The 15,738-nt window shown below is 45.2% G+C and overlaps 1 protein-coding gene across 2 annotated transcripts in view; it reads left to right on the top strand.

Moving 5' to 3' along the window:
- CDHR3 (cadherin related family member 3) overlaps nt 1–15,738 on the top strand; it is a 73,523-nt gene that overhangs the window by 18,525 nt on the left and 39,260 nt on the right. For both annotated transcript variants that reach the window (XM_030826242.1, XM_030826243.1), the window contains exons 4-6: nt 2,329–2,426; nt 12,716–12,810; nt 14,256–14,360. In XM_030826242.1, coding sequence (XP_030682102.1) covers nt 2,329–2,426; nt 12,716–12,810; nt 14,256–14,360 — 298 coding nt within the window. The remainder of the gene's footprint in view (nt 1–2,328; nt 2,427–12,715; nt 12,811–14,255; nt 14,361–15,738) is intronic.

The following is a 15,738-nucleotide window of genomic DNA, read 5'->3' on the forward strand; positions in this document are numbered from 1 at the left end:
CATCCTTGATTCCTCTCTCTTTCACACTTGATATGAAATCCATCAGGAAATCTTGCCAGCTTCTAAATATACCCAGAACCTGGCCCCATTCTAGTGTCTGCATCACTACCACCATGGTCCAAGCCACTCATCCCATCTCACCTGGATTGTTGCAATGGCTGGCAGCTGGCCTCCCAGCCCTCCTGCCGTCTGTTTTCCATACAGCAGCCAGAGGGATCCTATTAAAACATCAGTTAAATCAAGGCACTCCTCTGCTTAAAACCCTACAAGAAATTCCCATCTCACTCAAAGGGAGTCTCCTTAAGAACCAATTAAAGGCCGGGCACTGTGGCTCACGCCTGTAATCCCAGCACTTTGGGAGGCCGAGGCAGGTGGATCATGAGGTCAGGAGATTGAGACCATCCTGGCTAACATGGTGAAACCCCATCTCTACTAAAAAATACAAAAAATTAGCTGGGCATGGTGGCAGGTGCCTGTAGTCCCAGCTACTCAGGAGGCTGAGGCAGGAGAATGGCGTAAACCCGGGAGGCAGAGCTTGCAGTGAGCCGAGATTGCTCCACTGCACTCCAGCCTGGGTGACAGAGCGAGACTCTGTCTCAAAAAAAAAAAAAAAAAAAAAAAAAAAAATAAAACCAATTAAATCTGGCAGGCTGCCTACATTCCTTACCCTCCCACCCCTTCTCCTTTCTCCTTCTCCCCCTCAGTCCCTGTGACCCAGCCTCTGGCCCCCTTACTGATCTGCAAATGCCTCAAAGATGACCCTACTTCAGCATTTTGCATTTGCTGATTGCTCTGCCTCCCCTCGTATCTCCTGGCTCTTCCTCATTTCTTTAAGGCCAGGTGCAGTGGCTCCTACCTGTAATTACAGCACTTTGGGAGGCGGAGGTGGGAGTATTGCTTAAGGTCAGGAGTTCAAGACCAGCCTGGGCAACAGGGCAAAACCCTATCTCTACAAAAAATACCAATATTAGCCAGATGTGGTGGCAGGTACCTGTAGTTCCAGCTACTCAAGAGGCTGAGGTGGGAGGATCACTTGAACCCGGGAGGTTGAGGCTGCAGTGAGCTGTGTTTGTGCCACTGCACTCCAACCTGGGTTACAAAGCAGGACCCTATCTCAGAAAAAACAAAAAAAAAACAAAAAATCTTGACAAGTGTCATGTCCTTCCCCGCTACAGTGAACCTTCCATAGCCACTTTATTAAAATTGTAACACAACTCACACTTCCTTCCCCAATTTTTCTCATAATGTTTCTCACTAATATACACACATTTTACTCAATTATTTTGCTATCCATATCTTCCCATGGAAATGGAAGTTGCATGAGAGTAAGGTTCTGTTTTGTGAGCTGCTTGTATTCCCAGTGTGTAGATCAGTGTTTTGACATAGCGCTCAGTAGATATTTTTTTGAATGAAGCATGAGAGTGATAAAAAGTGAATGAAAGCTCAAGCTCAGATGTAAGGCATCTGGATTTGAATTTTGATTCTATCATTTACTAGCTAGGACAACTTCATAACTTCCCTGAGTCTCAGTGTTCTCATTTGAAAAGCACTGATTACACTAAAAGAATAAATACCTGCTTTATATTAATAGAACTGTTATGAAGATGAAAATAGAAAATGTATGTTAAGTCCTCAGCACGGTGCCCCCCAAAAGAGTGAGTTACTTTTCATATTGTCCATCATCACTCAGAAGAAAAAAATGCCCGAGTGAGAGCTCTGTGGCCCCTGGGTCAGTGCTGGTACTGCCTGCTCCTCCCTTCTCTCCCATCACCGTGAAAAACTCTGAAACAGATGAAATCAATTTTTGGTTCCTCCCTTGAGCCTCTGTAGCCCTCCCCTACTTATTCTATTTATCTCTGTTCTGCTGTAAGTTCCCTCATTTCAGCGGCTCATTTCTGCAGAGTTGCCAAGTGTCCTTCAAGGGCTAACTTAGCACAGTTAAGGAGGGATCTGCACATTAAAGTGGATTCAGCACATGGGGATCCTCACACCGGAGGTTCCTACCTGGGTTTACTTGCCAACTCTCTGCCCTATCACCTCCTTCTTTCCCCACCTCAAATAGCATCACCCTGGGGCACCTCTCAACAGAGGACATGAATGAAGACTCGGTACTAGCTTAGCCAACCCTAGCACTTTATGAATTCCCCTAAATGGATCCATGCAGGAAAGTTGGCCAGTGGTCTTGCTCATGGATTTTCTTATTGCGTTCTTGGTCCCACGATGCCAACACCCTTGGTTCCCTTGGTTGTGTACAGCTGCCTTGATTTTGGAATTCCCAATTTTTGCTTTAATAAGATGTTTCTTATTCCACTTTGGACACTGGTATAGGTCTACACCTCTACATAGTAGAAGGAGCAAACCCTGGATTCATTTACCAGGTTGAGGCCTTCGATCCAGAAGACACAAGCCAAAATATTCCCCTCAGTGTAAGTGTCCTTATATGGAAGAGGTGGTGTTTGTCCATGCTGGGTTAGACACAGGAGCCTGCTGTCCTGAGTCTTGGTGGGGTGGGTTTGGGCAGTGGCAATCGGGGGAATGTGCGTCCACTTCCAAACGCAGTGTATGCGGGATGGTTGGAATGAATAAAGGGGCTCTGGGGCCAGACACTCTAGAGTGGCTCTGTGGCTCTGTGTGATCTAGGCCAATTTGTTACCTCTCTAAGCTTCAGTTTCTTCATCTGTAAACAAAGAAGAGTACCAGCACCTACTGCAGTAGAGAAGCTGTGAGTATTACATAGACAATGCATGTAAAACCACTTAGTGCCGTGCCTGGTGTATCAAAACTGCTCAATATTTAAAAAATCTAAGCTGATAAAAACCAGCTCTATTTTAAAAGCATAAAATGTACGCCCCAAATCCAAGCATTTACATACCTTTCTCAAGAGATGAAACCAAGCTGCTTAGAGCCAAGTTTAAAAAATTAAAAAAGAGGCCAGATGCAGCGGCTCATGCCTGTAATCCCAAGATAGGAGGATGGCTTGAACCCAGGAGTTTGAGACCAGCCTAGGCAACATAGTGAGACCTCATCTCTACAAAAAATAAAAAAATTAGCTGGGCATGGTGGCGCATGCCTGTAATTCCAGCTACTCGGGAGGCTGAGGTGGAAGGATTGCTTGAGCCTAGGAGTTTGAGACTACAGTGAGCTATGATCATGCCACTACACTCCAGCCTGGGCAATAGAGCAAGACCCTGTCTCAAAAAAAATAATAATAATTAAAGAGTCCCAAGAATTCTAGGTTGTAGAGCAGGAGATTGGGTCCTGCGAATTGCCTCATGGTTCAGTCTGAGACAGCGGATCTCTCTTCTCTCCCTTCTTAATCAGTTTTCTTAATGTAGCTACTAGTGGGGCAACTGTAACCACCAATCCTCAGGTGAAGCCTCTTAGTTGGTCCCTGGGAGTGGACGCCTCAGCTCCTGGCTCTGCCCACTAACGTGGCCTGTGGACACACTGCAGCTGAGCAGCCCAGGTTGGAGAGAAAAAAGAAAAAATAAAGTGAATCCCACCCGACTAACCTTGGAGCCGGAAACACTCCTGCAGACCCTGCCTTACAGAGAAGAGAATACTTGAAATATGACACTCGGGGAATTGGTAACACGAGGAGGCTGTTTCTACTGTTTGCTGCATGATTTGCAGCTTCAATTGGACTACTTTTTCTAACAGGAAGAAATGAGCCTCGGGAATACCAGGACGATATAGTCTACAGACTCTGAAACAAAGCTATTATAAAATTATTGGATACAACTTGAAGTAAGGGAATAGTTGTTTTTATTAGAAGATGATCCTTCTGTGTAAAAAAGAAAAAATCACCCATTCATTCATTAACTCATTCATTCAGAATTCATTCATGCTAATATTTGCATGAATAAATGAATATGCAAACATTTAATGGGTGTCTATGTGTTAAGAGCAATACTAGGTGCTTGAAATGCATACTTCTTAATAACATACTTCTCATACTAGTTAGGAATGTGTTTGTCTGCAGATAACAAAAGTTAACCATGGGAGTGTACATGGGAACTTTTTTTCTTCTCTAGTAAGTCTAGAGGCAGGCAGGCAGGCAGTTCAGCACTGGTGCAGCTGCTACCATCAGGAGCCTGGGCTCTTCCTACGCTTCTATTTTTCTAACCGGAGCATGTTTGTTGGCACTGTCCTCTTTCTCACCTCATGATTGTGAGATGGCTGCTGCACCTCCAGGATTTACCTCTGAGTTCCATGGAAGAAGAAGAAGAAGAAAGAAGCAGGGAGGGATACAGGGTAAAGCAGGCAGGCCCAATCTGTCCCTTTTGTGTCAGGAAAACAAAAACTCTCTTGGAAGCCCTACCCAGAGGACTTCTGCTATGTCTCACTGGCCAGAACTGTGTCCTACGGCCACTTTTGCTTACTGGTGACCAGGGATTCTGGATGGAGATAAGGTCAGAAACCCAAAGTATAGCACCTCACTTATGTATTTAGTTCATTTCAACATTTACAAGGAACTCTCTATGTGCCAGGCATCCTATTAGATGCTTTGGAAACAGATGAGTAGGACACATTGACTTTAGGAAGTGTAAACTGCATGGGAGACATTCATGCGTCGGGGAGAAGGAATAGCGTTTCCTCACTTGTCAAAAGGTTTACGGCTGACACTCCTATAACAAACGAGAAATTAACAACAAGAGTAAAGTGTAACAAATTTATTTAACCAAAGTTTTACATGACATGGGAGGCTTCAGAAATGAAGACCCGAAGACCCCCAGGGAAAACTGTATTTTTATGCTGAAGTTCAATGAAGAATGGCAGTCGTGTAGAATCATAACTGGACAAAAAGGAGTATGACCTGAAGGTAATAAACCGGGGAAACTTAGCAAGGCCCTGTTGTTCAGATTCTTCTTGGTCTCTGGTTGTAGGGTCTGGAATCCTCTAGAATCAGGTTCTTATGACCTACTTTTAGGGGTGGTAGGTCAGATAATTCCTTTATGATCATGCTTCAGGGGAGAAAGTGGGGAGAAAGAGTGGGCTTCTTGCTCCTGAGAAGGTTTTTTTCAATTGCCAAGATGTCATATTTTGGGGTATCGTGTTCTGATTTCTGACACACGCATACACTAATTATAATCCAATATGACAATTACTGTAATGTTTGTATAAGATCTAGTGGGGGAAAAGTGGAAAGAATTTCAGTTGTGAAGACAAACATATGTTTGTTTTTAAATCTCCACTTTAAATGTATCTCTCCAAATTATGCAGACAGAATAAGGTCATGGCCCCTTTAAAAACACCTCCTGGATCAGGTAGTTACCCTCTCAGAGGAAGGAAAGCTGCCCAGATAGGAAACAACTGCAGCAGGTGTTGCTCCCTTCAAAAAAAAAAAAAAAAAAGTAGTGCCATCAAAAGCATTCTGAAAGCAGCTGCAGAGGCTTGTGGCTTCTGCAGTGAGTTGAGGAGTTGTTTGGGGAGGGGGTACTCAGAGTTGCAGCAGAAATTGTTAATGAAATATTTAACACCTGTGCTGGAACAGCTGTACAGAAAGTCAACAGCCAGCCTGCAGGAGCAGTGGACATAATCTGGAAGAAAACTTTCTCAGATTAGGAAAAGGTAATAACAGTTTAGGACATAACATATTATGGCCTTTGTACTTAGACATTTTATTCTGGGCGCTTGGGGGTACTAAGTAGAAGCAAATGACATAGTTAACTTCGTAAAAGTAGAAGGGAGGTGGGTTAATTTGCTACTGACCAACCGGTGCTTCTTAACCTTGGCTGTAAATTGAAACCACTGGGGGAGCTTTAAAGAACACGGATGTCTGTGTCCCACCGTGTGAAAGTCTGATGTGATTGGACTCGGATATGGCCTGGGCATCAGGACTGTAAAGCCCCCGGGGAATCTAATGTGTGGCCAGGGGTGAGAACTGCTGGTTTGCAATATCATCTCCCAAAATTTCCAAGTCCCACTCCTGGAGTTTTCGAGTCTGAGTCTGCATTTCCGCATTGTCTGAGAACAATTTTGTGTATTTGGCAAATATCTTAGGCAATTATTCTGGACAAAAAGGCTGGGAACACTGGTTTATTTTTGAGACAGGGTCTCACCTCTATCACCCAGGCTAGAGTACACTGGTGCAATCACGGCTCACTGCAGCCTCAACTTTCCTGGCTCAGGTGATCCTTCCACTTCAGCCTTCCAAGTAGCTGGGACTACAGGTGCCCGCCATCACGCCCAGCTAATTTTTGTATTTTTTGTAGATAGGGTTTTGCTATGTTGCCCAGGCTGGTCTCAGACTCTTGGGGTCAAGCCATCCACCTGCCTTGGCCTCCCAAAGTGCTAGGATTACAGATGTGAGCCACCACACCCAGTGGAAACACCGGTTTATAAGTGTTTTGCAGGCTTTAGAAATGTGTTCAGGCATTAGAACATACTTAGGCTGATTTTAAAAATGCAGATTCCTGGACATTGCATGAGAATGCTGAGTTTGAATACAAACCTCCCCAGTGATTCTGATGTACCATGTACTTGAAGAACCACTGGACTGAACAAACAAGGACAGAGTTTAACAAAACTCTAAAGCACATGCCTGAAGCTACCTAGGCTTGGTTTGTGTCTGTCATCTTAACCTGGTGGGGTCCATGAGTCACCCTGCTGGTGGCAGCAACTAGAGAATGAATAACGGATTTTTAAAAATAGCTCTAGGATGCATTTTGAAACCTCAACCCCTTTAAAATGACAAATCTTACAACTCTTCTCCAGCTTAATAAAGTAAAACTGTATCACAGTTAATGTAAAACAGGTACTAATCTGGAAGCCACTTGTATTTGCTCCCTTCTTTTTAGTGAAATGTAAAAAGCATGTGCTGGTACATTGTTTGGACTAACACTGTTCAATATTGGACTGGCTCTGTCCAATAAAGCTATACTGTGAGCCAGAAATGAGTGCTGCACATGTAATTTTAAATGTTCTAGTAGCCACATTGAAAATAAAACAAAATAAATGAAATTAATTTTAGTAGCTTATTTAACTCAGTATACTTAAAATATTTCAGCATAGTCAACATAAAATGATTAATGAGATATTTTGCCTTCTTTTTCCATACTCAGTGTTCAAACTCAGTGTGCATTTTACACTTACAGATCATCTCTGTGCAGACCAGCCACATTTCAATGCACATAGTCACACGTACGTGAGGGTAGTGGCTACTGCATTGGCCAGGCACAGGCTTAGATCTAGCATTGGTTCCCCCTCCCTGGGCACCTTCTGTGTTGTGGTGGGCATGCAGGTAGAGCCGGGGCTTGGCTTGGAGGTATGCATTAATAATGGGCTCAGAACATAGAGAAGGATGATCTGCATGTGAATAATTATATTTACTGGCATTTCTTCTTTGGGTACCCCCCCCCCCACCTCTTCTCCACTTTCTGAAGGAGGCTCCTTGAGACCACCCTCCTCCCATTCAACTTCCACACTCTCTGCTTCCCCCTCTGCTTGGAAATGGCCACCATGACTGCAGAAGAGCCTCCTTGGAGACTCCCAGGATGTTAATCAATCTCTCAGCTGGAGGCAAAATGATCTAGTACAGCAATTTCTCCATTAAGGGGCTTTCTCTTGGCCTTTCCATTGAGGAAGGGCTTTTGCATAAAATGAAATGTGCTTTGTCTTCACCAAGGCAGACAAAGGATTAAATTAAAAGAGCAATAACCTAGCTACTACCTGGACTTTGGGAGAGCAGCAGGGGCCATCCTTCTCTTTCTATCTTTATCTTGCTCACGGCTCTAAGAAGTGGCAGCCAGTTGTGAGTTTTGGTTTTCCTGTGTATAAAGTGGTCATCATATGTCAAGCCTGGCCCTATCAAGGGTCCTAGCTGGATGGGATCTTTCAGGTCCATTGAGCAGTCCTTTATTTCTGGATGAGGGAGGGAACTGAGGGATCAGGTAACTCCAGTGAGAACCCAGGTCTTCTGACCCAACTCCCTTCTACTCTGTTCTGGCAAGTTCTGCCACTGGCTTCCTACCCCTTTCTTTTCTGAGTGACAGCATCCCTGTCCCCACCATACACCCCCACCTGCCCAAGTCATTCAGCTCCCCTGGTGTCTGCCTGCCAACTCAGGAGTCACCACCTGAAGTCTTAGCAAAAGGCATTCTTCATTCTACTCCAGGTTCTTGTTAAAATGCTCATAAAAGGAAAAAGCAAAGGTACTGGACAATTCCCACTCCAAATCTGTGGTCACTGCTGGCTGTTTGCATGTGGGGTGGGACACTCTCAAATAGATGGGGATCATTGTTATTAAGATTAGCAAAGCCTGAATCTTACAGCACAGAACCCAGGCTGATTATGGAAAAAGAGTGACAGAATGTGAGGGCATAGGATCTGCAGCTTTATTGGTGAAGGATTACATTAATAATAGCATTTTGCATTTGTCATCGTGTCTCTTCTTAAAAACATTCAAGTACTTGCCTGTAACCCACTTAGCTCATCCTCAGAACAATGAACCACGAGCAGGAGCCACATTGAGGGCTTGCAGTGGGTAGTTTTTTAACGATAGTTTTTTTTCTTCTAGGCACTCTTCCTTCCTTCCTCCTCCATGTCCCACCTCTGAGCTGAGACGAGGGTGGAATAGGGGAAAACAAAGAGAGGAATTGAGGCTTTTACAAAATATTCAGCTTCCATTGAAAAATATAGGAATGTGGCAACAGATTTGTAACTTGCCACAGTCCGGAGTGCTCTGGGGTGGGTTTGGGGCCATGTACTCAGTGGCTTGTGGAACCATTGACACTCCCTGGATGTGGGCACAATAAGGGTCTTTCCTGCTGGAAACTCGGCCTGCGGTGGCTGGTAGCTGACTGCTCTATTCTATAAAAGACAAGAAGCTGAAATCTTGTTGTTTGTTTCTGCTGCAGGCCTGAAAGCAACTGATAGCCGCAAAGTGGCACAGGCTGAATCATTGGTCTGTGACTCCAACTGCAGTGGGGAAGCGAGCCTGGAGGTGGCGTTCCCCTCATACCCCAGGGAGCCTGACATTTCTGGAAACTGGGCCAGCTCCCTCTCACCTTCCTTTCTCCCTACACCAAGGCACAATCAAGGGTGAATGGGGCAGGAAGGATGGGCTTCTTGTCTTCCAAACTAAAGCTTTTGTGTCTGAGAGCAAACCTAGCTGCAAAGGGGCTGCAAATAGAGAAACCTGGGGTGGTGGTAAAGAAATATTCCCAGCAGGAAAACCAGAGAGCTTGTCTGACAAGCATTTGTTAACTGAATTGATCTGATTACTCAGGACTTTTCTTAGCCAGGACTGGGGGCAGAGAGGGGCTGCAGTTGCTTTTCATTCTATTTAATTTCTGTTTTCCAAGAATGAATATCAAGGGAGCAGCTTTGATTAAACAAGCCTTTAAAAAGGGGGAGAAAATGCCAGGTTTTACAGAGAGCCTTGCTGAGTCGCTGGCAAATGGCCACATGACACAATATTTTTAGTCTTTGGATATTATCTCCTTTCTAAGTACAAAACTGCTATTCCCATTAACACAGCTCTTAGGTTCAGAGAAAAAAGAAATTAGCCTGGTGTTAAAAAGAAAAAAAAATCAAGGTTCCAGGAAATCTCTCTCTTAATAGAAATTAAAAAGAAAATTCTCATGTTCCTAGTTCTACAGTTCTCCGCATCCTTTTTATCTGCTGCTGTTTTTCTTTTTTCCTTTCTTTCCTTTCTGCATAAGTTGTTGAGACTGTGGGCCCAACTGGAGAAGATTTTAAAGCCAAGTCTAGCATTATTACATTCAAATAGATTTTTAAAAAACATTTTGCAGGATGGTTTTTTGTTGTTGCTTTTTTGTTTTAAGATTCTCTAAGGTGGGATTGTTGGTCTTACTAAGATGGGAAATGAACAAGAAGAAAACCCCAATATTTAACATTGAACAAATATTTATTGAGCATCTATTATGTGCTAGTCACTGAGGATATAGCAGTGAATAAAATGAAGCCCTTTCCCTCATGGATCCCTTCTAACGGGACAGCAGTAGTTAACATTTATTGAGGGCTTGACGTGCACCAGGCATTGTTCTAGCACTTTATATGATAACCCGTGGGGCATGCCCTAGTATTATTACTCTTTGCAGGCACTCACATGGCTAGAAAGTGATGAACCAGGATTCACATCCAGGTATTCTGGCTCCAGAGTCACCAAACTTAATTTACTACCCTAATTTGTGACTCTTGTATTCCAGATGAGTCTAAGAGTCCTTCTTCTCAGTTCCCATCATATCCTGTATGTATCCCCTTTGGAGCACCTCCCCAAACCTTTGTTCCGTCGGTTGACCGTAAGATTTTGGAGTGTAGGGCCTGTTTGCATTCTCTGTATCCCAAGACCTTATCGTGCTTGGGACCAGCCAGAATTGGAGACCCAGCTCCTAGAGCATTTCAAAACACATGTGGAAGGACACCCTGATTCAGGTAAATACAGTAAATCTCCTCCCCAACCCACGAGTCTCTAAAACTCTGTCGTTCTATCATATGTAGCTTAAGGCGCTGATTTATGGATATGCGAGGATTCTCTGCAGGGAAGGCTCTGCTCAAAGACACTGGACTGCTCTGCGTGTGGGCAGCTTCAGGCCTAGGCAATTGCTGTCAGGCGGTGAGCTGGAGTGTTAATGGGGGCTTGGGATTTAAACCCCACACCTAGGAGTACTGACAAGGTGCTTGCACAATCTGTGGGGCTGGGAGAAGGGTGCTCTGTGGCATCACCCAAATATTTCCCCTTAAAAATGAGCAGAAAACACCTAAATGATCAGCAAGAAAGATTTAGTAAAATAAACCCCTGTGCCATCGTTAACTAACCACGCTATAAAATAAGACTTAAGAATAGGGGTAAATGCTCAAGATACAAACTCAATGAACAGATATTATAATTTTGATGATAACATCATCGCTATTTTTGGAGGGTATACGTTTGCATAGAAAAGAACAGAAGGCTAATCACCAAAATGAGATTTAATAGGTGGCATATTTCATTTCTTTTTTATACTTTTGTCTTCCTCAGTTTTGTATAAAATATGTTCGTTACAACTAGAAAAACATTATTAAATAATAAACAAAAGGAAACTTTAAAAAATGGCTTAAAAACCTTCTATTAGCCTCAAAGGAGACCTTTAATCTATTTTCTGTGCACACTCTCTTCTTGTACTGGGAGCTCAGCAGCGATCATAACACAGCAAATCGCTGGGTTGGAAACCTTGGCAGGTGTTTCCTTTGATTCTAGACTTCAGGGGCTGTGGCTGTGGTTGCAAAACCTCCACTGATGATCTGATCCAGAGATCTAAGGCCTTGAGGATAGAACATCCCTCATCCTAGCAGGAAATAATGAAACCTTCTAACCTTAAAGCCCTTTGGAAGAAATGAATATAAACATGTAAGTCTCTAGCATTGCTGCGATCCTTCATATTTTACGGCATGCATTCTCATTTAATTCTCAATAACATGAAGAAACAATTGGTCGTATCAGCCCTAAGTTATAGGCAAAAAAGGCACTTGTCCCAGATCTTGTGGTGAGGACCGGAGCTTAAGCCAGACGCAGTGGCTTATGCCTGTAATCCCAGCACTCAGGGAGGCAGAAGCAGGTGGATCACTTGAGCTCAGGAGTTCAAGCCCAGCCTGGGCAACATGGTGAAACCCTGTCTCTACAAAAAAATACAAAAAAAATTAGCCAGGTGTGGTGGCACACACCTGTAGTCCCAGCTACTCATGAGGATGAGATGGGAGTATCGCTTGAGCCTGGGAGGTGGAGGCTGCAGTGAGCCATGATAGTGCCACTGCACTGCAGCCTGGGTGACAGAGCCAGACTCTGTCTCACAAAAAAAAAAAAAAAAAGAAGAATTTGGACCTTCAACCCAGCTCTTCTGATCCAGGCTCTTCCCCTGTTTTCTTGACTCCATTGTGGAAGAAACAGAGCAATCCTGAGGAGCTGCCATGGGTGGCACGGGCATGGTCCTCCTATGGGCTCACCCTCAGCGGGCTGTACACATAAACCTGTCTCTTCCTATCAGATCAAGGAGATCTGGGCAGGGTGTCATCAAGAGAGCTGGGCTGGGAGCCAAGGATGACAAAGACTCTCAACTACCCAAAGATGTAGGAAGGACTTTCCCAATGCCACGTGCCAGGGATTAGATTTAAAAACAGCTCTTCTAAATCCCTAAACCGGCTTCCAACCTGGTCTGTAAGCCCTGTTATGTTTCATTCTCAGCTCACCCTTGTCCTTTGTTCCTTCAGTCATTTCAATAACTGATGCTCATGCATTTTACACCCTGCTATATTGTAAGTTCTTTTTAAGGGTAGTGACCAGATCCTACTCACTTTGGTATAGTCCTATTACCTAGTGGGTAGTAGCTGTATTTAAATAGTGTTGGTTAAAGCCAAGGCATAGAATCAAAGCCAGAAGTTGTCCAGGAGTGAGAACACAGTGATAGGGATAAGAAGATTGGACTCAGAAGCACAGCCTGCCTTGACAGGAGCCTTTTATATGCTTTCTGTAGTTAGAACAAGATCCACTTACCAGCTTTTCAGGGTGTGGTCAACCAGGGCTCAGACCAACAGAGCCAGAAGTTTCTGTATTCAAGAGCGATTAAATTGGATAACTGCTCATTTGAACTACATCCTGATGCATCGAGAATGTTCCATGGGCTAAGAATATAAAATAGGAAATGAACACACACATCTTCTGGGTAAGGGTGGGCAAGTGGGCTGATTTCATCATTTTTTTTCCCTTGTTTTTTAGTATTTCCTGATTTCTCCCTCAAAGAACTTCAGAATGTCTGCTAATGGCACCCTCTTCTCCACAACAGAATTGGACTTTGAAGCAGGACACAGAAGGTAGTCTTGCTACTGACCTTGCTTGAAATACTGTTTATCTGAGGGTCAAGGAAAACATGAGGGATAGGTCACAGTGCAAGCTGAGGGCAGCTGGGGGGGCCCCTTGAGCAGTCTACAGCGTCATTGTAAGTTCAGATGGTAGTGAACCCCAGAGAGGGATGGGGAATAAGGCAATTGTCTGGGAGGCCTCTTTTGGTCTCCAGAGAACAAGAATGACAGTATGAGAGAGGGTGCCCAAGTACAAGAGTATCATGAGCAGTACAAGGTCAGACATAACCAGGTCCAAGCACATTTGTGTCTTTCCATAAGGTCAGGTTTTTACTGATGCTACTTCAATCCTAAAAGCCATGAGCTACGTGGAATTCCCAAGGAGGCAACTCTCCTTAGACTTCTTGCTGACTCACTAGTCAGAGCACACAGGCTCATGCCACTCCACAGCTCAGTCAGTATTATAAACCATACATAGTATACTTCATCAGCACATAAATGTTATAAATTAAACATTCCACATCAAACAAAGTAACATTTAACATCATGAGAAAAGAGGTTAATAAACCAGACCAAGGACGGTGATGTGGACAAGAAGAGTGTCTTGGCCACATCCAGATGGTCATCAGTGTCTTGCAAGGAAGAGTCTTTGATTTGGGCAGATGCTGGGTGCTGATTATAAGTGACAGCAAGACGGGGTCTGTCAAGATGGCCGTGTCGAGCCGGTGAAGTCCTGCTCATTGTATGGCCCTTGAGTCCTCTGGCGAAGACTGATAGTAAAGGATTATGCCCTTACCTGGTTGAGTGTTGTCTTTATTGATTAGGTGGCCATCTGGACCCGTTGGCTTGATGCCTTTTGAAATGTAAGATGGCATTTTTTTCTAAGATGGAGTCACTAATGTCAAGGGTGATCTATACAAGATTTCTCAGACCCCGTCTTGTTTGGGAAAGGCAGCCATCCAAGCAAAGGGGCCGATAAGGGGAAAGCAGTAGAGTGGGGTGAGCAGGCCTCAGGGAAAGTCCAGGCTTTGTGGATGGCAACACATTGGCCTCGGGTTGAAGCAGGTGAGGCTCCTGGCTCTGCGTCAGGTGTGGGAACAAGAACTAGCCATGTGAGCCATGGAGGCCTCGCTCCCTCCAGTGGGAGTGATATGCACGTTCCAGGGAGCTTGTGAAAAACACCGGGATAGACGTGCAGCATGGCGCTTGAGCAGATGCTGGCCTGGTGGGACGATGGTGGTGAATAGCCCCTGCAGAATGAGAAGCAGCCAGCAGGTTCGGAGACTGGGGGAGAAAGGTCACCCTGAGGCCCTAAGACTGTGGGGGCATTACGGAGAGGGTCACCACCGAAGGGGCAGGCTCTGCTCTCACTCCTCCCACCCCATGATTTTCCCCACCCTATTTTGAAGTAGTGCCAGCAAAGCTTGATTCTCTCATGTGGAATGTTTCCCTGGCAGTTTCCATCTCATCGTGGAGGTGAGGGACAGTGGAGGCCTCAAAGCCTCCACAGAGCTCCAGGTGAACATCGTGAACCTCAACGACGAAGCCCCTCGCTTTACCAGGTAGGCCTGAGGGCATGCGTGACTCCCTGGGCCGCAGGAGCGTCCTTCTTAGGCGGCCTCGTCTCTTCCGGCACATTTAATACAAGGCAGAGGGATGCCCTTTGCTCTGGCCTGCAGGAGAGATTAGAGGCACGAGCTCTTCAGAGTCTTTATCGGGCCTCTGGACTGCTGTTTTCCACCTTTGCTGCCTCTGCCTCCTGTACCCCCACATTCATATGCACCATGGGATTTTGGATATGGTGGGGAGGAGGGGTGGACACATGCCCCCGGGGTGTGGCCTGCACTGTGCACATGCAGAGGGTGCTTTTAAAATAAAGTGCCGCGCTTTAGTAACAGCAGAGTCCCAGAGCATGCATCATCACTCACGACTCCCTAACGCCCGCTCCTAGCATGTTATCCTCACACTGAGGAGAGGGCTATTTTCATGGTGCCTGCCCGTTACTGGCTGCTCTAAAGTTTCTTCCTGCCATGGTGGATCCAGAAAAGTGATCCGGCTGTGTCTGGCAGCTCCTCTGTCCAGCAGAAGTGGGAAGGGTAAATGCGTCGGGTGGAGGGTAATTTGTGGAAATGTGCCTGGCACTATCCCAGGCACAAAATGAAGATCTGAGTCTATCGTAGATGGGGATTTAGGAGGAAAAGATGGGATTCTGAGCTAGTAGATGGTACTGCAAACAGCCTGGCATACTGCTTACAGAGCCTCTGCCTGCCCCAGTCCCTGAGATGGGCATAGAAGCCAGCCACAAGGAAAGGCAAAATCACCTTTAACAGCATGAATGGTTATTAATAGATTCAGCACGGGATACTCCACCAATAAAAGACCATTAGGCCTCAGAGCTGGGTAGAGGGCTTGCAAAAGTACTCCAAGATTGGGAGATATTAAGGCAACCTCACTCCCAGACTAACCTGGTGCCACTTGGCAAACACACCACAATTGCACAACTTCTGGATGTTAACACAGTCTACAGTCCAGTTGCAGGTGTCAAAGAATGCATCTGCTCCAGCCCTGCAGCCTGGGCTGCAGTTCCTTTTTCAATCCTTGACCCTCAATTTATCTGCTGCTATGAAATTGCTATGTAATGCTTTCCATCAGCACCTGATGCTGAGTTAGGTTCAGAAGGAGAGCTCAGTGCCTTTGGGCTGACAGGTGGCTCCTGGAGCAAAGTCTAGGCAGCTTATTAACAGTTATGACATCCCAGCCCAGACTCTGGCTCAGGTATGGGCCCGCACAGCTCTGCAGATTCTTCGAGAACCCCCAGAGGAAGGTGATGGCTGCAGGGCTGGAGCAGATGCATTCTTTGACACCTTCCCCACAAGTCCCATCTGGGAGGAGGGGAGGAAGGTTAATGGGGTTGCAAAGGGAAAAATAATAAGTCCTCCC

Source organism: Nomascus leucogenys, chromosome 13 (genome assembly GCF_006542625.1).
Source record: "Nomascus leucogenys isolate Asia chromosome 13, Asia_NLE_v1, whole genome shotgun sequence".
Taxonomy (NCBI): Eukaryota; Metazoa; Chordata; class Mammalia; order Primates; family Hylobatidae; genus Nomascus; species Nomascus leucogenys.